The sequence below is a fragment of the Littorina saxatilis genome, linkage group LG6 (genome assembly GCF_037325665.1).
Source record: "Littorina saxatilis isolate snail1 linkage group LG6, US_GU_Lsax_2.0, whole genome shotgun sequence".
In the NCBI taxonomy this organism is placed as follows: Eukaryota; Metazoa; Mollusca; class Gastropoda; order Littorinimorpha; family Littorinidae; genus Littorina; species Littorina saxatilis.
In genome coordinates, this window is record NC_090250.1 from 20,492,559 (window position 1) to 20,516,974 (window position 24,416).

At 41.8% G+C, this 24,416-nt stretch overlaps 2 protein-coding genes and 2 long non-coding RNA genes across 5 annotated transcripts in view; 2 read left to right on the forward strand and 2 right to left on the reverse strand.

The window, feature by feature from the left end:
• LOC138968738 (folate receptor gamma-like) overlaps nt 1-24,416 on the reverse strand; it is a 376,265-nt gene that overhangs the window by 50,895 nt on the left and 300,954 nt on the right. The gene's annotated exons all lie outside the window — the stretch shown is intronic.
• On the forward strand, nt 507-3,898 carry LOC138968720 (uncharacterized). Of its 2 annotated transcripts, XR_011456265.1 has the most exons (4): nt 507-681; nt 1,013-1,087; nt 1,387-1,467; nt 1,908-3,898. It is a non-coding gene; the product is annotated as an uncharacterized lncRNA (long non-coding RNA). The 2 variants fall into 2 exon arrangements; XR_011456264.1 differs by having other exon boundaries at nt 507-1,087; nt 1,908-3,897.
• Nucleotides 4,391-24,416, reverse strand: part of LOC138968740 (uncharacterized) — a 330,336-nt gene continuing 310,310 nt past the window's right edge. Inside the window, exons 2-3 of the long non-coding RNA XR_011456271.1 lie at nt 5,467-5,541; nt 4,391-4,983 (exon numbers count right to left, since the gene is read on the reverse strand). This is a non-coding gene — a long non-coding RNA (uncharacterized lncRNA). The remainder of the gene's footprint in view (nt 4,984-5,466; nt 5,542-24,416) is intronic.
• The window catches only part of LOC138968737 (carbohydrate sulfotransferase 15-like), a 38,876-nt gene continuing 25,958 nt past the window's right edge, over nt 11,499-24,416 (forward strand). The window contains exons 1-2 of the mRNA XM_070341371.1: nt 11,499-11,758; nt 20,620-20,721. Coding sequence (XP_070197472.1) covers nt 20,719-20,721 — 3 coding nt within the window. The 5' untranslated portion in view covers nt 11,499-11,758; nt 20,620-20,718. The remainder of the gene's footprint in view (nt 11,759-20,619; nt 20,722-24,416) is intronic.

The following is a 24,416-nucleotide window of genomic DNA, read 5'->3' on the forward strand; positions in this document are numbered from 1 at the left end:
CAGGGAGTTACGATCGCTATGGACGTTTTTGACGTCAAATATTTTGCCAATAAACATCTTTTTTTTCGTAGACATCATCTTTTCGTGGTAATTTAGGGTACATTTATCAATATTATGGGCACTGTTTCTAACTTGCCGACGGAGATTTCTGGACCGCGGACGAACAAAACACCATGTACGGAATGTCCCACTTTTAAGTCGCCGGATTTGCTCGTTTCGGCTAACATTTTTATTTTTTTCATGTAGGTGTAATGCATGCAAGCTTCTGAAACTGTCTTTGCTATGTCTTTAACATACATGCTTTCAAACTGTTCAGTGCTTTTTGCGATTGAAAGTGCGGTTGATGAACAGTAATGCATGAGCATGTCGGCTCTTTCGGCAGACCACGTTTTGGCACAGGCTCATATGCAGACAGACAGATCTAGATCTAGTGTCTCGCTTTCTTGCACAGTGTCACCTATGCTTACTGTGTGTGTGTGTATGTGTGACGGAGTGATTGAGTTTGTGCATAGATATCCCTTGACAGGATCGCCAACTCTGCGCGCGCGCCAACGCTGGCTCTGTTTCGAACTCCCGTCTGCGGCTGCGAGAGGTTTTGACAGTAACTTTACTTCCGGTGCAGTCTTTCAACACATGGAGAAGAAGGAGAATTTCGAAGGGGAGGTGGAGTTTGTGGCTGAGGTATGTGAAAAGCAAACAAAGCAACACAAAAAGATCATTGCTGATGATTGAAATGAGTCATGTGAATCAACAATAAAGATTGATTGTGGACGGCACGTCATTATTTTTGTTTTTAACACTTGAAACGCGAGAGCATCTGACACACTGGTAAATCCGAAGCTGTGCACTCAAGCTGATCAGCAGATCGTTTTTCTGCAGAATTCTCGCTCACATCGGCCACTATTTTAGCTCAGCGAACCGACAAATTTGCAGCAGAACAATTTCTGAATGTTAGAAATTCGGCTGTAGATTTATAGATACCCTTTCTATTCCATGGTTGTTGTTTTTTCAGGGGGAAAGTACCGACATCTCAATCGCTGAAAAGATGACAGCATCACCACAAAAGAAACTGCAAGAATTGCCAAAAGTAAGTAAAAATATTGACAGATCTATGTAAAAGACTATGAACATTTAGAACTGGAACAACAGATATTCAATAAATAACCGATAAGTGATATATAACTGAACCATTGATTGATTTGAATGTACATCATGCATGGAAGTTAAAAATGGTGCAGGAACTGAAGTCAGATCAATACATCAAAAAGATTAGTGCAATATATTTGTTTTCTTTCCCCTCCAGCATAATTCTGTTTTGATATATGCTTGATGTCTTCTGTTGTTTTAAAATTCATTGTCACTTCTAAATTGCATGCTTTATTGCAGAACGCTTGTGCATCTATCAAGAATGACAACTGCCTTTCACCGGAGCTCAGAGGGCTCGTCGACCAATTCAGTAATTGAAAAGTAAGTTTTTGAGTAAGGCGGTATAAAAAAAATCAGCTTGCAAAGTCCCAGTACCTGAAAGATCATTTTCATTCATAGTTTTCGAGCAAAAATACTGCTTTGTTGCACAGAGAGGCTACTGTTTACAAATATTTTAGGTACATGCCTGCCACTACAATATTTCATGTTTTTTAGGATCATTAATAGCACATGTCATAGTTGTAAGACATGATCGATAAGGATTCATGAAAGTGGTTTGTCAACACGTTCTATAACGACAAATGGAATACAAAATTTAATATGTTCACATCCATTCATGTAAAGTGTAGTTTTGGGTTGTTGTCGTGTGTTGTTGGTTTTGATTGTGTGCATGCATTTACATCTTCAGTTTCACTCTTGGGTTGATTTCTGCTATATTTGTGTGTTGTTTTAATTATAATATTTTATTTTCTGTGTTTTAGGTGCAGATCTGGAAGAGAAACTTCTGCTTCTTCATGACTGCCTAGTTCCCTGAGGCAAGGTTGGGAATGCTGCCAAGGAGAAGGCGTGGGCCAGGTACTACTCTGCTTTTTCAACCCAGCATTCAGGCATTATTGAGTTGACAGTATCCCCTGCAGTTTCAGCCTGGATTGCCTTGAACATGTTTATACTGTTGGTGTCTTAAAGGCCTATGAAGAAAAACTAGGGAACCAGTAAGTGCATTAGAAATCAAAGAGGATGAAGAGTACAATGCAAAGTATGTTGGAGTATGTGTTGCCAAAAAGCTAAAACAGAGAGTTTGGTGTCTCCAAAAGAGTGCGTACAGAGATGAGAAATTGCAGTGTTTGGAAGCCCTGACTTGCGCACCTGAATTCTACAGTGAAGAGAGTGAAACCACCCCTGACATGACAAGCATGCTGAACAAGGGCAAACTGACCTTTGTCAAGCCCAATGTATTGCAGATGTGTCTGTCCATGCAACACAAAGCAGAAATCTTAAACAGAATGAGGCAAAGCGTTGATGATATCAAATAACCAAAGGGAAGTAATTGCTCTTTATTCATACGACATGACTGTGTAATAGAGTAAGCGAGAGTTGTACAAAACCTTTTCTCCTGGCACCTGAGAGAATAACAAGCATTGAAATATACAAGCGACTTTCATCCTCTCGTGCCAGGAGAAAAGGTTCCGTACAACTCTCGCTTAATCTATTACACATGTCGTATGCATAAGGCCTAAAAAAAAATAGGTGTGGTTACGGTAACCCGACCTACCCTATTTTTTGGGGCCGACCCTATAACTTTTTATTACATTTGTCAACAAAAAAAACCCCAAAAAACCAAGAAAACGAGTGCAGAAAACGCAATGAAAGCGAAAGCGCCCGAGTCGCACACTTATTTCCCTGTCAAGTAGGTTTAATTTGTACACATTAGAAAAAAAAAGTGATTGCCTACCTTCCTACCCTATTTTTTTGGGCTATGTTACCGTAACCACACCTATTATTTTTTTTGGCCTAAAGAGCGATTACTTCCCTTTGGTGATTTGATGTCCATGGAACATATTTTCTGTGAAACCTGTGCATCAACACACAGGCAAAAGCAGATGACTTTATTGAACCATGCAGGAACAGTGATGCTGTTCCGGTGTGTTTTTATGACACTTTGTATTCATTTGATCTTTCACAAGCTGTTCAAGAAGACACTTTGCAAAATGTTCTGTTTTTTTTTAAATAAGACTCCACCACAAACTGAAGACAATGATGGACAAAATGAAATGTACATGGAAAGAAAAGACTGAGGAAAAAGCGGAAAACATACAATGTTGGACAAAATGAAATGCACATGGAAAGAAAGGAGTTTGAGGAAAAAGCTGAAAACATACAATGTTGAGAACAATCAGGAAGGATCTCTGTAGTGTGTTGTGTATGATCTTTCTTCATGCAGTACAAACTATCCTATCTGATCAAGTGCATGTACATTGAATTTGAACTTCTTGATTGTTGTCTTAGGTGTCGATTTTTGGTGTTAAAATCTGCTGTCGTTAAAATGTACTTCTCTTCCTATTTCAGTATTTGGTTCAGTATTGTATCACATGGCTTGTTCAGTGCCTGTTCTGTATTTTCATGAGTCCATGTAAATTTAAGTCTGCAACATGAAAATTTGAAACATATTCATTTTGCTATGGTTCAAACCTAATTCCTTTGTGTACTTGTTCAAGATATAATTTTGACAGCGAGATATTTTGCAAACAGTTTTCATTTCAAAATCAATTGTCAGCCACTTGATAAATGTCTTGCATCGATGCGTCTGATTGTTTTTATGTTGACCACTATGTACACTGGAATTTGCTTTGCTTTCCTAATAGAACATGTTCAGTCGCATACCAGCAACACTTTGTTATAACCTTGAATGGTTGAAAACGACGTTAAACACCAAATAAAGAAAGAAAGAAAGCAACACTTTGTTAACGTTTGAATGGAATTGGAAGTTGTATGAACTCAAAAAGAGCATATGTATCTTTGGTCACAGTGACACACACACACACCATACAGTGACAATTAATGCAGGGCCGGACTAGGGCTACCAGGGGGGGGGGGGGGTTATGGGGGTTGCGCAACCCCCCTCCCCCCCCTAAATATGTACCTCATTTATTTAAAAAAAATGTATTATTGTTTATTTTATGCCGTTTCATGCAAGGAGCGACCATTTTCCTATCTCAGAATATGACCTACCCTTCAGCTTAAGGGGGCGTCGCCCCCTGACCCCCACAAGGGGCAGAGGAACATCCCCCTGGACCACCATTGGCAACCTCCCCCCCTCCTCTTTGCTTAGTCCGGCCCTGTAATGTACCAACATTCACTATCTCACTCAGTCTCAATTCACACAATTTGACACAAGAAATATTCCTATTTATACACATGCATATATTTAATCAATAAAGTAGATACATTCTCAAACAAAGTTTCAACATGTTGCACCCAAATTAAAGCATAAATTCTTGTGACATTTAATCTAATTAATTAACCGGAATTAATCAATGCTTTAATTTGGGAGTTTGAAATTTGTCGCAATAATTTCTTGGTCAAGTTTATTTACATTCTCTGCTAAAGAGCTTTACAGTCAAATCCAAATTTCCACACCTAACCTATAAAACACAACATTCCAAATGAAATGAAAAAATCATTCTCTTGGCTCAGAATTGGCGTTGAATAATTGTAACACAAAGCGATTTACTGAAAATGTTACTTGTCACTCACTTCAACACTGTCGCCAAGCCAGTCTAAACTGCAGCACGCTGCTTCGGGGGGGGACTTTTTCCTTTACACTTTAAATCCAAACACCATCAGCTGCGTAGAAAAATCACTGAAAATGCTGACTCAAAGTCAAAGTCAAACCTTAACCAAGCTGGCCTCCAGGCTCCAGCACAACAACCTTAACCACCTGGTTCACCTCGTTCTTCGCGAGGCACCACGACTCGGGAAGCTGCTGTACATCACGACACAGTTCTTCAAAGTTGTAGTTGCAACAACCTCTGGCAATTCTGGTGCGGGACGGTATGTCTGAAAAAAAGCAGAACAATAAACCCTAAGTAAAACTAAATTTCTAGAGAAATAAGTCTAACTGTCCATACAAATAGCTGGATGATAGCTAATTAATGGCAGTTGATAGACGTTTGAAGTTGAACGATTTGGTGGAGAATAGGTCGACAAGCTCTCTGAGCTCCGGTGAAAGGCAGAAAGAACAAGCGTTATGCAATTTAGAAGTGACAATGAATTTAAAAACAACAGAAGACATCAAGCATATATATCAAAACAGAATTATGCTAGAGGGGAGAGAAAACAAATATATTGCACTGATCTTTTTGATGTGTTGATCTGACTTCAGTTCCTGCACCATTTTTAACTTCCATGCATGATGTAGTATTCAAATCAATCAATGGTTCAGTTATAATATATCACTTATCGGTTATTTCTTGAATATCTGTTGTTCCAGTTCTAAATTTTCATAGTCTTTTACATAGATCTGTCAATATTTTTACTTACTTTTGGCAATTCTTGCAGTTTCTTTTGTGGTGATGCTGTCATCTTTTCAGCGATTGAGATGTCGGTACTTTCCCCCTGAAAAAACAACAACAATGGAATAGAAAGGGTATCTATAAATCTACAGCCGAATTTCTAACATTCAGAAATTGTTCTGTTGCAAATTTGTCGGTTCGCTGAGCTAAAATAGTGGCCGATGTGAGCGAGATATCTGCAGAAAAACGATCTGCTGATCAGCTTGCGTGTGTTCTGCGCGTTCTTAGAATCCGGTTTCATTCTAGAATGGACCGGGTCCAGGTTGGAATTCTAACCCTGCGCAAGTACAGGGGTGCCATTCTAGAATGAAACCCTTGTTGCTGGTCCATTCTAGAATCGGCCCTGCGCAAGGTTGGAATTTGGGTCCAAGTTGGAATAGTCATTTCAGTTAGACTATCACACAGCCAAAGCCACAAATGTGGATTTTCTGTTTGTTTTTGTTTTTTGTGTGTTTAGTTGGGGTTTTTTTCCGGGTTTTTTACACTTTACTCAAAGACATCGTGAATTGGGATTGTGATGTTCTGAAAGTGATTACGATTTTGAGAGACACTCAGCACTGATCGCTACGAACGGAAATTTCCGGACTGACAGTGTTTTGACGATCTCGCTTGTAACTGGATTTTCTGTTTGTTTTTGTTTTTTGTGTGTTTGGTTGGGGTTTTTTTCGGGTTTTTTACACTTTACTCAAAGACATCGTGAATTGGGATTGTGATGTGATGTTCTGAAAGTGATTACGATTTTGAGAGACACTCAGCACTGATCGCTACGAACGGAAATTTCCGGACTGACTTAATCTTATTCATATACATGAAGAGTTTGAAACGTGGGCATATCACAGTTTGGAAGGTAGGGATTCTGATAGATTAAATAAAAACTGTCAAACTTTTAGGCATGGAATTCCCCTTTGAGAGTATTTGTTGTGGTAGTACTACTACTATGAATTGCTTTCAATGTTTTTCCCATAATATTATAAAACCAGACAAAAGTTGTTGTTGATTTCTGTTTTTGTTAATGTCAACTTTTTTTTAAACCTGTGACAACAGCTCTATAACTCACTCTGTCCTTCTGTTGGTCTGTCTGTCGGTTAGTCGGTCTGACCGTCTGTCTGTCTGTCTGTCTGTCTGTGAAAAAAATTGTCAAAAAACCAGACATTTCCGAGAGGGAGACAGCGCTGACATTGCAAGCGGCCGCAACCGGCTCTCATCACAAAAACAACTGCCCTGCAAACAATACCGCCCTGGTAGTCCCCCTTGCTATGGTCTGCCTTTGTTTATTGCGTACTCAGGAGTGTCAACTTTCTTGACATGACATGACATCGCAAGATCGCCAAAGGATTTTTTTCAGGGGTAGACAAATCAGCCCCATCTTATCAAAGGGAAGGTGCAGGTGGAGATAATTCAAGGGAAGACAACTCTGTCTTACCTACAAACATTACGGCCCCCTTTATTCAAGGGTTTCATTCTAGAATGGCACCCCTGTACTTGCGCAGGGTTAGAATTCCAACCTGGACCCGGTCCATTCTAGAATGAAACCGGATTCTAAGTTCGCGCAGAACACGTGCACAGCTTCGGATTTACCAGTGTGTCAGATGCTCTCGCGTTTCAAGTGTTAAAAACAAAAATAATGACGTGCCGTCCACAATCAATCTTTATTGTTGATTCACATGACTCATTTCAATCATCAGCAATGATCTTTTTGTATTGCTTTGTTTGCTTTTCACATACCTCAGCCACAAACTCCACCTCCCCTTCGAAATTCTCCTTCTTCTCCATGTGTTGAAAGACTGCACCGGAAGTAAAGTTACTGTCAAAATCGTCTTTTCCGCTTTCCGCTACTTGGTGAGCGCGCGCAACGAGTTGGCGATCCCGTCAATACACATCTATGGTTTGTGTTACTGTTTGTCGATTTCTTACGTGAGCCTTGAAGGCTTCGCCTCTTGTTTTGGGTTTGTTTTACTACCATATCTCTGTATCTGTAGGTTACGTTGCTAGCATCCAGATTGCTGGCTTTGGCATTGGAGGATGTTTGAACTGTAAATGCACTCAGTTGCAATAAAAACGCAAAACGAAGGCTGTGAGCGGCACTGTGCCTTTAATGAAAAGAAAGAAACCCCCCAGCAGTATGGCGTAGGTTATGAAAAGGTGAAACACTGTGGCTGCTGTCTTTGTCACTCGAACATACCACTCACATATGTTCTGAAACAGCACACAGCACACGGTGACACAGCATACAAAATAATGGCAGAGAGACTGGTCAGGCCTCGATCCTGCCCCTGGCTTATTTGTACTGTTGGGTGAGTCGAGCTCACCTAAGGGTCAGTCACTCCAAGCAAACTATTCTTTTTAAAACCAATCCCTTTGCCTTTTCGTCTCCCTTAAAATTAATTAGACACGCACCTTTTTTTCTTTTTTTTTTAATTGACAAGCACATCATAAAGGATACATATAATTATGTGGACATTATCATAACATACATCATTCAAGAAACAAACATCAACATTTCAACGCATTAATTATGCTTCTTTCAAAGTACATGTATCTGGAAAAAAGCAATATATATGTCGTGCCGAATTCACGTAATTGCCGACTTCGCGGAATCGGCAACATTTTTGCCCATTTCGCGTAATCGGAAAAACGCTGCCCATTACGCGAAATCGGCAGCGTTTTGCCGAAAACGCGTAAAGGATTCTAAAATTTGCCCATTTTGAGAAATCAGCAGCCACTTTTTGGGTTTAAAGTTCTCAAATGCCTGGGATATCATCACACTAAGACAAATAGATACTTGAATCTATAGATATTGCAATAATCGATAAGTTATGGCAAGTTATTGCCAAAAAATTAGTTTTCGTGCATTTCCGGAGTCATGCTCGACACAGACCAACATATAGACCATAAAAAACATAGTAAGGAGGTAAAACAATGTCAGTGCAATGTTCTGGTGACACAAAAAGTAACAGACTGGCTGTCGCTTCTGTGAAATCAGCATATTTTAGAGGCCTTTCCGCGTTTTCGGCAAAACGCTGCCGATTTCACGTAATGGGCAGCGTTTTGCCGATTACGCGAAATGGGCAAAAATGTTGCCGATTCCGCGAATTCGGCAATTCCGTGAATTCGGCACGACATATACAAGGATAGCACGAGGCCAGCCACACACACTTACTAACAGACTCAACTACTTCTCTCTCTGTCTCTGCATATGTTTACACCCTGACACACTGGTATACCAACATTTTAGCAACAGAGTTGTGGGTGTCTAAATGTCCCAAAAGTGGGGAAAAAACCACTCTCGTTGCCATGATTGCATTTGGATGCTTCCCTTGATTGCACCAGAAATGCCCAAAGAATACCGGTTTGAACCGGCACATAGAACACGAAACGTTTTGTTTTTTTCTTCTAAACAAGTTTTTCTGTATGCCGCCGCATCTATAGTCATAGACTCGTACATGATTTCTTTTGGTAACTTATGCAAGTCAATTGGTATTGAACCTTCTACCTGATTTTTTTGACTGCATCCCTAGCCTTCATGTAGAGGAAAGAAGCATTTGTTTTTCATTCTTTTCCCTTTGTTGTTTCTTGTTCTGAGTGAAGCAGTATAATTTGATACTGGTATTTTGTCCGTCCAATTATGATTTGTGTGTGTGTGTGTGTAAGAGAGAGAGAGAGAGTTCTTATTTGTGTGTGTGTGTGTGTGTGTGTGTGTGTGTGTGTGTGTGTGTGTGTGTGTGTGTGTGTGTGTGTGTTCATGCACTTATGTGCATGCGTGCCAATGGATCTGCTCACCGTTTCAATTATTATATTTACTACATAAATATATGGTAAATGTACCTTGGAACACCCTTTTGTGCAGAGTTCTTGACACCATGTTCTTGAGCCTTGACTGTGAAGCCTACAGCATTTATTTTCTCTTATTACCAATCGCATGTATCAATATAAAAATTGTCCAATCATAATTCTCTTAGCCGAGATGTGTGTGTGTGTGTGTTTGTGTGCGTGTGCTTGTGTGTGCACACATGTGTGTGTGTGTGTGTGTGTGTGTGTGTGTGTGTGTGTGTGTGTTTGAGTGTGTGTGTGTGTGTGTGTGTGTGTTTCAGTATTATAAGGCGCCTAGAACCATAGTAGGATTTGCAGCATAGAAATATCCTTATCATTTTTATTATAACAAATCAAAACCATATGCCATTGTTTTGGTTTATTTGGAAAGCCAGGCTCTGTATCTTTGAGGCTGGGTATCAGAAGTTAGAAAGAGGAAATGGTGATAGGTGACAATTCTCATTGAAAATGCCGTACAAAACGGCCAGAGGTTTTTGAATCACAGGTATTTACATTGAATAGATAACTTGCAAAACATGAAAAAATACAGAAACAGTAATGGGAGGATAGTGTACCAAAATATAATTCATTCCTCACACGAAAAGCACCAATGGATCTTGGCTGAGGGGCACGAAGCAAAAATGGGCAGTGCCATCCAAATCATAGGTGTTATGCAACCACGGGGTCGTATTGATAGAAATTGAGGGGCTAATTCCGGCCTAGTTGTATGGCACCCAGTTTTGCTGTGTACACCTCAACCCAGATGCCTGCAATTAGCCAGAGACTGCGAGAGAATGCTGTAAATATCTGTCCATGTACCTCCCACAGCTGCAGTGAACATGGAATGTAAGCATGCTATTTGCGAAATAATTACAGTTGCATAAGGTTTCTCTGTCTGCAGCACCAGAAAACAATTGTAATAAGATCAATTTTCCTGTCTTCGGATGTGCCAGCTTTAAAGGCGCACTCCATTTTATGGTTCGCTGTTTCAGATCTGGTCAGGCTTTTACAAGGGATAATTAGACACTTTAACACATACAAAAAATCCACACCCTGACTGTGGTGTGTTGGAATTGTTTTGTGAGTTGAAAAAAACCCAAACTTATAACGAAATTCATTTCTGGTATGGGACCATGCAAGTGATGGGATGGTCTTATCCCATGTAAAAACCCGTCCAGTGCTGAGATGGTGAAACCCGTCCAGATCTGAGATGGTGAGCTGAACCCGGCTGTTTACACGACCGGGAATCAGTAGAAGGAGTGCAGTGCCTTCAATTGGGTGATACGCATACTGGCAAGACTGCGCGCGTACAAACAGACACACGCATACGTTGAGACAGACAGACAGACAGACAGGGTACAGTGACTAGCTATACAAGGAACTCATTGTCCGGTCACGGTCACTGAGTCTGCGGCACACCGTGCTGAGGGGACCAGATGGACAAAGCGAGTTACTGATGTACATGTTCGCATATCAGTAGGAGCTGAGAGAGAGAGAGAGAGAGAGAGAGAGAGAGAGAGAGAGAGAGAGAGAGAGAGAGAGAGAGAGAGAGAGAGACAATGACAATGACAATGACAATGACAATGACAATGACAAATCTTTATTTTTCGAGGGTGACAAGAATAAGCATAGATATGCTTTTTTGCATCTGGCCCTCGCCCTAAAGAGGGACTAAACTATTTTAGAGAGACTGAGAGAGAGAGATTCTCAGTCGTAGCATGACAATTACTTGGGTGCCTGTGATTTGCATGCCCGTATTATTCAACACCAGGTTCAAGTTTTGGCACACACACACATACACACACACTGACACTGTGACACACACACCTACACCACAGGCACACACACCGACACACACACTGACACACACACACACTCACAGGGCACACACACAACACACACAACACACTGTCACACACACACACAAAATGAGCCCCACCTCACACATACACAAGCTAAAACTCTGTTAATATTTTTTTTTAAAGTAGCACTATCGGGTGCCTGTGACCAGCGATAAAGTGTAAAAACGCCAGTAGCTTTCTGACTGTGGTCGACTGGGCACTCGACCAGCAGCAGTAGCAGCTCAGGCCCCACCCCCACCCCGACACACACACCACAGACAGCAGACAGAAGCTAAACACATGGGGGGCAGACAGCACACAAGAACTGACGTCAACTCTTGGGTCTGCGCAATCATTCCGTCAGTATATACTGCTACTCTACCCACAGCAGTAGGCTCGTAGAGAGGAGAGAGCAAGGAGCACTGAGAGAGATTCCAGCTAGACTGAGCCGTGTGCTCTTGATTTTGAGATGCCCCGTCCCCGTACTCTGATAACAGCTAGACCTTACAACTGATTTATTATCGCAGACCGGCTCAGGCAGGTTTCAGTCTTTCGGGGGTTACTTCTGTGTACAGTTGATGATACCCGCATACACTGGAAGAAGACACAGTGAGTATCATTATTCTTTCTGGTTGCATTTGTTCTTGTACCTCTCAGTCTCATTCAACGCCACCTGTCACGATTTCATCTTTCGCCTGTGTACATATTTCCCCCTCGATATATATACTCAAGACTGAAATGTTGTTTCTTGGTAAAATCAAGAAGTGAAATTATTTAAGGACGAAAAGCATGTCAGTTTCTTGCATGTGAAGAAAATTGGTGGTGAAATTTAATAGATTTCACCCCCAAAATCGATTTTTTTCGAAAACGTGTACCGAGTGGTTACGTCCCTTGAGTAAGAAGGGAAACATTTGAGGATGAATCAAATTTTAAGTTAAATAAAAAAATAAAAAATGGGTTGGACAAATGTGGCCCCATGAATGTAAGGTACACAAGGTCGCTTATCAATACTATAGAAGAGTGTTTTTTTGTTCAGTGTACAGTTTATACTAGATCAACGAGGCCGAGAATCGAAATATCAACACGGCGAAAGATGAAAACTTCACACCGGCATCACACGCGTTGACTGTTGGGGTTATAGGTGGGGTGGTTTTGAAAATGTTACGTTCGGCCGGAGTGAAACTCTAGCACTGGATAAAGCAGCCGTAGGTACATGTAGTATTTCGTACGTGCGGTAAAGTTACCTGTCCTTTGCACAAAGCACTGATGTACGTATTGAGAATAAGGGTTTTCAGCTTATAAGTCAGTTATACTGTTAAATCATTCTTTTGGTAGTATTAGAAGTACTCGGCTGTAAAAGCGAGTGGTAAGGTTATAAATTGCAGACCGTTTATTAAAAGCAGGTTTTGTTGTTGTTGTTGTTGTTGGTGTCGTCGTCGTCGTCGTCGTTGTTGTTCTTGTTGAGCATACTCCCGCTCTAACACTCACGGGGCCACAATTGTGTGACATAGAAAGTGACTCAGTCATTCACACGAGAAGATGATTGCGTGTACAGTCGTTTTGAATCACTCCCGCCATATAAACTCAGAGGCAAAAGAAACGCAAATGCTGCAGTGAAGATGGGTTACACATGAATTTTAATGTCGAATTAATTATTTCGGGTTAACAATAACAAGGAAACGAATTGACCGATACAAAAACCATACGGAAAAGTGTATTGGGATGAGAGCATGACGTGCCATGTTCCACTGAACACTGTTTGAAGACTGTTGAAAGTCAATAGCGTGTTGCTCCTCCCTGGGCGTTGATGACTGTGGCGCACCTCCGGTACATGGAGAGGACGAGGTGATTAATTTGCTGCTGAGGGACCTGAGCCCACACCTGGGTCACGGCAGCACGCAGTTCTGCTGCTGTGCGGGGTCTCCGGGCAAGGGCATTAATCCTTCTTTGCATTATGTCCCAAAGGCAAAAGTGTTCGATTGGGTTGAGATCCGGAGATCGAGCAGGATGAGGCAGAAGGTTCACGCTGTTGTGACGCAGGAAGTCCTGGGTAGCACGTGCAGTATGTGGACGGGCATTGTCTTGCTGGAACAGGCAGTTCCGGTGCCTCTGGACAAATGGAACCACATAGGGACGCAGGACTTGATTGATGTAGCGGTCTGCATTGACACCATTCCTACGACCTTGGCCGACGTTCTCAAAGACGACAGGTCCCACTCGCTGGTTGACACCAATGGCGCCCCATTTCATGACGCTGGCACCTCCCCATCGATCATGCTGCAGGATGTTATTGTTAGCAAACCGCTGTCCAGGTCTTCGCCAGATCCGGACACGCCCATCGCCAGGTTCCAGGCAAAAGCGCTTCTCGTTCGAAAAAAGAACCCTCCGCCAGTCCCGATGGCGCCAGTGGGCATGCTGCTGGGCCCAGGCCAGACGATCCAGGCGATGCTGAGCTGTCAAGACAGGACGCCGAGGAGGACGCCGATTTACCAGGTTCTGCCCACCAAGGCGTCGGCGTACAGTTCTGGCGCTGACGGGTTGTCTATACACCCCGAATGTGTTACGGGCTGTGTTGGCGGCAGTTTCGAATGCTTATTTCCCCCTCTGCTTCTTTGGGCTAGTTATTTTTCGGTAACTTACCCAACAAACAAAATCACTTACCCAACAACGGGCCTGAATCCTCGATAGCTCATGGGTAGAGACTGTACACATTGTGGATCTACTTTTTGCGACTCAGTGTGCCTTCCCTTGGGGCTACCTCGACCAGTCCACTCATGATTTTGTACATCATGGTTGCCCTGGTCGCGGTGCGCCGTTGTATCAGGGGGTCCAGCTTGAGCCTGGAGACGAGTTCCGTTGTACTACTCTGTTTATGTAGTATTCTCTAAACTATCTTGTAATAAAAAGGGGTCTTTGATAAAACAGGAAGGGGGGGGGGGGGTGTGTGTTAAAAAAAATGAGACCACTAGGAGGGTTGGGTTTACCAAGACAGTAGACGTAATTTACAGGGAATATGACGCAGTGAAAATGACGTGCAGGTTCTGGACTAACGGAGAATCGCACTTTACTTAAAACAACACCAAAGACAGGGAATACATGTCGCCCGCAAAGTGAACCTACAAGTGAGTTTCTTAGATTGCCGTTTAAAGTAGAGACTTGGCGCTAGGGACGGGTGGGCTCCGGTGTAAAATAACGGCCCTAAAAAAAGTACACTAACAGCAGTTGATGAGTTTCCCATTAATGTAATCACGCAATGGGTGACTAGCATGTTAATACAGAGTAAACCAAAATAGATAAAGCATTCTTACCTGAAAAACGTTCCTGTTCACCCAAAAGTGGCTTCGGAACTGACACTCGTATCGTGGCACCGTAATTTTCACAAAGTTCACATTCCGCTCAATGTAGGCGTCCCGGACGTCGATTGGAGTTTGGTTTGCGGCTGCTTGCATTATTTTTCTGTGGCCTTGGCAGCTTTGTGCACCCACAGTTTCAGTGTCATTGACTAATTCAGATAGCCCGAACTTTTGCACATCATTCGACGCCATCTTGATATGCTAGCCTCTGCCTTTGCGTTTCTTTTGCCTCCGAGTTTGGTATATATATACTGTACATTATATACCAGGGAGCCGTTGTCCATCTTGAATGAATAAAGCATGTATCGAGACTATAACTAGTGATGTTGAGTTTGTCAGCCGAACAACACCTTAGCATTGATGAAGCAGCCTCACGTGTGGTAATAGCTCACTGAATACAAGTTCCACACAGACCTTTCAGACAATGCGAGTGTTGTGTATTGAGAATAGCGATGTGCACATGCAGTTGGTGATACAATGTACAGGTACATGAATGACAGTGCACAAAGCAGGCGGCATAAAATATTCTTCATGGTAAATGTTTATAATTATACTTCTGTTCAAACGCAACGTTCGTGTTATATATCTGAACGCCGGCTTAAAACTAACTCGCAGACCATTTATTTGTTAATTTGTAATATTTACTAATTATTTATTTAAATAAATAATGAATTATTATATTATTTAGATATTTAATTTATGTATTATTTATTGATTTGTTCGTTGTTGTTTTTTTACAAAGCAGGTATTGAAAAATATCAACCCACCTGCTCTCTGAACATTATATTATTACCTGTGTGTGCCGTTATCCTGGTTTGCCTGCTAGTTTACCAACATCTGAACATGGGTTTTTAGGTAACATAAATTTGCGCACGTGGTGCTTTTGCTGACACTGTGGTCGCAGAAGATTGCGAACCAGTTGGAATCAAGCTGTCTGGATTAAAATATTTCATTATATTTAATATCTGGGCGTCTGGGTTTGGATTTCATCAACACATTTTTAAGAATTCATATTCGGTACCTACGTAGCCTACTTCGGGAGCCGGATGCTTGGGGGACAGACAGAGACACACAAACGCACAGTGACAGGGACACGCTTACAAACGCTCATATAGAGCGATACACAGATACAGACAGACACACACAAACGCACAGTGACAGAGACACGCTTGCAAACGCTCACACAGCGAGATACACATACACATACGCACACACATGCACACACGAACGCACGCGCGCACACACACACATACCCCCCGCCCCCCCCCACACACACACTCACTCACGCACACACACACACACCCCTGACACGATATTTGTTTGTGCCCTTTATTACAGGAAATAGTTTCATTAACAGAAGCGGAATATATTACATGTTTTATATCTCAGTCTGCTAGGAGCATGCTTTGAAACGAAGAACTTTGTGTGTGTGTGTGTGTGTGTGTGTGTGTGTGTGTGTGTGTCAGTGCGGTGTGTGTGTGTGTGTGTGTGCGGTCACGGTGTGTGTGTGTGTGTGTGTGTGTGTGCAGTGTGTGTGTGTGTGTGTGTGTGTGTGTGTGTGTGTGTGTGTTCAACGCTGTTCAGTTTGACAAGTACGCCACAATAAGGCTGTGCATTTGTGACACTACTTGTCACAACTGAGCTGAAAGAATAATTAAGCAATACCATTTGTCCAAAATATTACTAGTACACTCATTGACTTCTACACGCACAAATGTGGAAACAATTATATTTTGTGGCAAACCAAACATGAAGAACGACAACAAGAAAACCCCGAGCATTTACATTGTAATCTTTGCTGAGACCCCCCCCCCCCCACACACACACACACACAAACTCCTAAACCAGATGTCGCTGTTCGTCGTTGATTTAATTTAAAAGCGGAAAGCGTTTCCGAAATTCCACATTTCAGCATGCACACACAGACACGGACAGGCAGACATACAGACAGACATATGCACACACACACCCTCATGCACTCTCTCTCACACACACACACACATACATACACACACACACACGCATCACTGGAAAAAATTAAAATTGTTCTGCTCTTGAGAGAGAGAGAGAGAGAGAGAGAGAGAGAGAGAGAGTGTGTGTGTGTGCGTGTTTGTGTGTTGTGTGTTGTGTGTGCGTGCGCGCGTGTGTGTTTGAGAGAGAGAGAGAGAGAGAGAGAGAGAGAGAGAGAGAGCGAGAAACTCAGAGACAGACAGACAAACAAGGACAGACAGAGACAGGGGTTTATCAAATTATCTAGGAAGAAAAGTATAGAACGAGAGAGAAAGAGGAAAGGGAACCGTTTGCCTGGCTCCAATCTAAACACAACAAAGCGAAACGGCCCATCCCGGCATTCTCTTCCTTCCTGGTTAGGGGTGACGGAAGGTCAAGAATGGCAGTGTGCCACTTTCCCCTTTTCCGCCACCAGATGTGTCAGTCTGCGTTGTGTCAGCATCGGTGAGAGCTGATTTTTATACTGCCACAAAACAATTGTCCCAAGTTGACTCGCTTCGTCAACAGTCCGGCATGTGATGTGTGTAGGTTGTGCATTTTGAAGTGTGTTTATAATGCGAGTGGCTAGGGAGTGTCTGTTTTAATTATCTGTGCTCTGGTCTTTCTCCAAAAATATTTAGAACATAAATTAATTTATGATAAAATCATAAATGTTACAGAACAAATTGAATTTCAGAGCAAAATAATTAATTGCTCTTCACCACAATGTTTACATCAGTTTCAACGCCTTGATACGGTTTTCTACGTCTGCGAAGATCGACACCTAGCAACAACTTCCGTGAATTGGGGGCAACCGGCACCCAATCTCACGTGCAGGTGATGTAACTTCATGCCAGAGGCAGACAACAGATTTATACACTCCACATGCGTCCTGACCTCTCAGTAAGGCCGATATTTACTCTCTGAGGTAGTGGTTAGGCGTCCGCCCCGTGATCGGGAGGTCGTGGGTTCGAACCCCGGCCGGGTCATACCTAAGACTTTAAAATTGGCAATCTAGTGGCTGCTCCGCCTGGCGTCTGGCATTATGGGGTTAGTGCTTGGACTGGTTGGTCCGGTGTCAGAATAATGTGACTGGGTGAGACATGAAGCCTGTGCTGCGACTTCTGTCTTGTGTGTGGCGCACGTTATATGTCAAAGCAGCACCGCCCTGATATGGCACTTCGTGGTCGGCTGGGCGTTAAGCAAACAAACAAACAAACAACAAAAAATCTCTGAGGTGTGGGTGTGAAACCGCTCCTGGCTGGCAAGGGATGCCGAAGTAAACGTTGTTGCACGTAAAAGCTGATCATAGAGTAAAGAACAATGCAGTAGAACACTACCTCACTGATAAATGATGTCGTATTTTTTGGACTCGATTACAATCCGTTCTGTTCGACTGTAAAGAACAATGCAATAGAATACTACCTTACTGATAAAGAACAATGCAATAGTATACTACCTTACTGATAATTTATGTCGTATTTTTTGGATTAGAAATTATTCGTCCTCCTTGTAATTTAATTCTGTTTTGTAATTTGTGACGTTTGGTGCATAACTTAACTAACAATTTTATTAGAGACTGTGCATACGGTGCGTTTTACAGAAAGCTTGGCATTTCAAATCAATCATTGTCTGGTTTTGGTCTAGCTTAGTAACATGTATCATATAACACTGACGTCAGGGCCGGATCTGGGGGGGGGGGGGGGGGGGGGGGGGGGTTCCTGGGGTGTCCGCAACCCCCCCCCCCCCCCTGGCCATCCAATGTACCTCTCAGAGAAAAAAAATGTGGACTTTGGACCCCTGCCTTCAGTTGGAACCCCCCCCCCCCCCCCCCCCCCTCAAACGAACTTGGTCCGGCCCTGCTGACGTTATGTGCATCAGTTTGACAGAGACTTAGAAAAGCATAGTTTTACGAGACCACGCGAGCGGTTGAGCTGAACAATTACTATCAAGAACTATGTCAAATATCATAGTTTGGTCAATAATACAAAAAACATTTATGTATAGATCCATTTTAGTTAGAATTTGTTTTTATTTTTTATGAATAAACGCACACATAGGCCTACATGCACACTTGCCAGCCGCCTAAAATGTGTCATACTTTGACGTCACATGGTTCGAAGAAACCCGAAATCCAGTAATCAATCAACATACATTATGTGTGTGTGTGTGTGTGTGTGTGTGTGTGTGTGTGTGTGTGTGTGTGTGTGTGTGTGTATATATATATAATCATATTAAAAACATTATTTTTACACTATTAGAGAGATTAAGTGTACAGTTTTAGTGGTTGTAGTAGTGTTTCACTTGAGGAAAATCTATGTATCATTACGCATTCCGCTTACCATAACGAAACCGACAACGGCGTCTTGGCCAGTGCGTTTAGTTTCACTTTCGTTAACGTGATGGAAGGGAAGACAACTGTTGCAATAATTCGAAAGAGTAGCGTCCCATGTCTTGACTTCCACTCGGCGTCAAACTCATGCATCCGCACCGAATATGTATACCAGCGCTCATTGGTTAATAACAGGATATTCGAAGATTATTTTCCCGTGGTTGCTGCACAATATTTACATATATATGTTTTAGACCATTGAGCGCTGGTATGCATATTCGGTGCGGATGCATGAGTTTGACGCCGAGTGGAAGTTAGCGGCTCGCAAACGAAGATTCGTCCAAATGATGGCGAAAAACAACCTGCAAGGGACGGAAGCTGAAAATTAAAGGCATACTAACGCACTCCCGTGTTTACAAAGTGTAGTTTGCCCACAATCGATGTCAAACGCACCATAAGACCATATAATGACGATACGTCACCATGCGCGGACCATAATACATGCATTACAGCTTGTTCTAGCCTCTGAAAAAGTGAGGATGTCAACAAAGCCGCGGTGTTCTCTCCCTTGCATCAACGTTACATGTGTTGCCAAATCTATAAATAGGACGATCCAGATCAAAATGAAAATTCAAATATCTCAACATTTAAGGGGTCCTAGACCACAATATTTTGCAGGGAACTTAATTTAGTCTGTCTCCAGCTGTTGGTAAAGCAATTAGCGTGTATAGTCATCGAGTACATATGGCTTTAAAGGTACATACAGTTCAAACAATCATTCAACTGTATTTATTTGACCTTACACAGACTGTAGGAAGAGGCAAACCGTCTTGAACACTATTTTTTCCCCAGGAAGCGGCTCCAAGAACACAGAAGACTCGAAGATGAGTGACGTACCTTGTAGTCTTTCTGTGATAGTAGTAGTCCAGTGGACGATACCTTCCGCCTGTGTTACGATTCAATTCTTTGGCTGAGAATTTAGTGCATAAAACCTGGAATAAATCACACATGAAACTGACATGTGTAGCATTAAGTTGTTCAGTAACATACTAGTTATAAAGAAATGTATGAATAAACAAGTGTTCGCTGAGTTTTCACATAACATTCAGGGCTCGTTATTTCTGTCGATTTAACCACCGCTCGTTAGCAGATCAAAGGGAGCAAACGTAAACTTTGACCCCTAACCTTTGAACTGCGCACAAAACGCTGACGTCACGACATAAAAAAAGTACCTATAACCACTAACACTAACACTAACACTGTGCACTTAACGAGTCTGATATTGCGTTTGTACGCGCGTAAACTGTAAGAATCCCTTTCTGCCAAAATCATTGACTCACACTGCCACTTACCCCCAAGTCCTATTTCTGCGAACAATTGCATTGAAAAATTAGGACCACATGAGAGCACTTTAGTGAGCTAAGTAAGTGGATTCTTTGGGCTTTTACATCCGTTAAAGTAGTTCAATCGATAACACGTGCTAGTAAATGTGAACTCCTGAACCATCAGCTTTTTGTGGTGTATATCATTGATTACACGTACGATTCTTTAAGATTTCACAGATTACCATTTGTGTCTCCTACGTAATTAATCATTAAAAAAATCCCGACCTAGGCAGTTAATGTTTAGTGCATGTATGTGTCAAAAAAAGGTGTGTTTATGTGAGGGGGGGGGGGGGGGGGGTTCTGATCCAAAGTTTAAAGTCTGAACAAATCTGAGATCTTGAGCAGAACTGTTTTTGAGGGAAGGAAGGACTGTGCCTTTAATTCATTGTGTGTCGTTTAACTATTGTGCAGAATGTTGTGCCGGCAGCGCTACACCATCGCTCTGTATCCACCCTGCAGCTGAGTCCGTCGGCAAGCTGACTGCTTTTTTTCAACATTTGTCATCAGGTCATGGTGAGTGCAGTGTTCCTCTTCCTACCTCTTGACAGTCACAATATACATTATGAGATACGTACTTTTCTAGAGAAAAAGAGAAAGAAAAGTAAATACATAAATAAAAAATAAATATTAAAAAAATTGACAAGGGAAACTTCTCTTTTTTTTTGTTTATGGGCTAAAACTCCCACGTTCACTCATGTTTTTGCACAAAATGATGGGTTTTTACGTGTGTGACCGTTTTTACCACGACATTCAGGCAGAATACGCGGATTCCTGCGGAAGAATGCTGGGTATTTTCGTGTTTCCATAACCCGCCGAACTCTGACATGGATTACAGGATCTTTTTACGTGCGCACTTGGTCTTGTGCTTGCGTGTAAGTCCAGCAAGTCTGCACATAAGTTGACCTTGGAGATCGGAAAAATCTCCAACCTTAAACCCACCAGGCGGCCGCGGCCGGGATTTGAATTCACGACCTTCCGATTAGGTGGTCGATGTCTTATCCACTACGCCACTGCGCCCGTTGATAAGGGAAACAACCGCTGTATATTGCAAACTGAAGAACTTTGGCAATGAAAAGCACTGGCAGTCGGTGCTGTCAGTTATTATTATTAGCATTCTGACATTTTTGACTCACATGCGAAGCAAAAGTGAGTCTATGTACTCACCCGAGTCGTCCGTCCGTCCGTCCGTCCGGACGTCCGTCCGTCCGTCCGTCCGTCCGTCCGTCCGTCCGTCCGTCCGGAAAACTTTAACGTTGGATATTTCTTGGACACTATTCAGTCTATCAGTACCAAATTTGGCAAGATGGTGTATGATGACAAGGCCCCAAAAAACATACATAGCATCTTGGCCTTGCTTCAAGGTCAAGGTCGCAGGGGCCATAAATGTTGCCTAAAAAACAGCTATTTTTCACATTTTTCCCATTTTCTCTGAAGTTTTTGAGATTCAATACCTCACCTATATATGATATATAGGGCAAAGTCGGCCCCATCTTTTGATACCAGTTTGGTTTACCTTGCTTCAAGGTCAAGGTCACAGGAGCTCTTCAAAGTTGGATTGTATACATATTTTGAAGTGACCTTGACCCTGAACTATGGAAGATAACTGTTTCAAACTTAAAAATTATGTGGGGCACATGTTATGCTTTCATCATGAAACACATTTGGTCACATATGATCAAGGTCAAGGTCACTTTGATCCTTATGAAATGTGACCAAAATAAGGTAGTGAACCACTAAAAGTGACCATATCTCATGGTAGAAAGAGCCAATAAGCACCATTGTACTTCCCATGTCTTGAATTAACAGCTTTGTGTTGCATGACCTTGGATGACCTTGACCTTGGGTCAAGGTCACATGTATTTTGGTAGGAAAATGTGTAAAGCATGTGAGTCGTATGGGCTTTGCCCTTCTTGTTCATGCTTTGCCTGACAGGATGATTTTTTTTGGTTATAACATTAACAGGTCTGAGACTCTGTTTATGAAATTGTGAGCACTTTGTTTCTCTCTTGCTCTTTCCTGTTATTCAAACTCGATAGACGGAGCGGAAAGCTGACATTTCCCGCACAGGGTTTGTTTATCTGCCATAGCTACAGTTGGTGAATAATTGTTTGTAACATTTTTTTTATATAGATTTGTTTCCAGTTGCGCTTCGTAAGACCCTCGTCTCGATTCCCCCCTCTATGTTAAAACATTTAGTCATAACTTGACTAAATGTAACAAGTCGCGTAAGGCGAAAATACAACATTTAGTCAAGTAGCTGTCGAACTCATAGAATGAAACTGAACGCAATGCAACGCAGCAAAGTGAAATTGACAAGAAGAGCGGGGTAGTAGTTGCGCTGAAAAGGATAGCACGCTTTTCTGTATCTCTCTTCGTTTTAACTTTCTGAGCGTGTTTTTAATCCAAACATATCATATTTATATGTTTTTGGAATCAGAAAATGATGAAGAATAAGATGAACGTAAATTTGGATCGTTTTATAAAACAAATATTTTTTTTACAATTTTCAGATTTTTAATGACCAAAGTCATTAATTAATTTTTAAGCCACCAAGCTGAAATGCAATACCGAAGTCCGGGCTTTGTCAAAGATTACTTGACCAAATTTTCAACCAATTTGGTTGAAAAATGAGGGTGTGACAGTGCCGCCTCAACTTTTACAAAAAGCCGGATATGACGTCATCAAAGGTAGTTATCGAAAAAAAGAAACAAGTCGCGTAAGGCGAAAATACAATATTTAGTCAAGTAGCTGCCATTTTTCAGCAAGACCGTATACTCGTAGCATCGTCAGTCCACCGCTCATGGCAAAGGCAGTGAAATTGACAAGAAGAGCGGGGTAGTCGTTGCGCTAAGAAGGATAGCACGCTTTTCTGTACCTCTCTTTGTTTTAACTTTCTGAGCGTGTTTTTAATCCAAACATATCATATCTATATGTTTTTGGAATCAGGAACCGACAAGGAATAAGATGAAAGTGTTTTTAAATTGATTTGGACAATTTAATTTTGATAATAATTTTTATATATTTAATTTTCAGAGCTTGTTTTTAATCCGAATATAACATATTTATATGTTTTTGGAATCAGCAAATGATGGAGAATAAGATAAACGTAAATTTGGATCGTTTTATAAATGTTTATTTTTTTTTACAATTTTCCGATTTTTAATGACCAAAGTCATTAATTAATTTTTAAGCCACCAAGCTGAAATGCAATACCGAACCCCGGGCTTCGTCGAAGATTACTTGACCAAAATTTGAACCAATTTGGTTGAAAAATGAGGGCGTGACAGTGCCGCCTCAACTTTCACGAAAAGCCGGATATGACGTCATCAAAGACATTTATCAAAAAAATGAAAAAAATGTATGGGGATATCATACCCAGGAACTTTCATGTCAAATTTCATAAAGATCGGTCCAGTAGTTTGGTCTGAATCGCTCTACACGCACGCACACACACACACACACACACACACATACACACACACATACACCACGACCCTCGTCTCGATTCCCCCTCGATGTTAAAATATTTAGTCAAAACTTGACTAAATATAAAAAACGTTCGGGGATATCAATCCCAGGAACTCTCATGTACAATTTCATAAAGATCGGTCCAGTAGTTTGGTCTGAATCGCTCTACACGCACGCACACACACACATACACACAAACACACATACACCACGACCCTCGTTTCGATTCCCCCTCTATGTTAAAACATTTAGTCAAAACTTGACTAAATGTAAAAAAGGGAGCCCGGAAGCGTGTCCCGCAAGGTCGTGTTTCCCGTAGCAGACGAATGTTCTGCATAGCGCTTGCTTGTTTGAAGGCAACCGCCGCCGATAAGTTCGTGTGACTCGCAGCCGTTTGTTGCGTTTTAGATTCAGAGGTACACGATAACGTTTTATTGCAGATACAGCGAATCGCATGGAAATCACAAACTTACGACTAAATTGTGAAAAAAAGGAAAGTGGATCACACGGGTTCACGATGGTTCAGGGGTTAGATAACCACGAAAACTGGTGTGTGGTTTACGCGAGCTAAATAGCCATTCAAACGAACTGTGTCATTTATAATGCTATTAAATCTGAACGAACGACGAAGAAGAAGAAGAATGCTATTAAATGCTATTGCAAGTGTGTTCGATAAGGTTGGAACTGCTTTTTTCATGAGAAGATTTAAATCGTTCTGTAAACCATTTAAGAAAGACTGG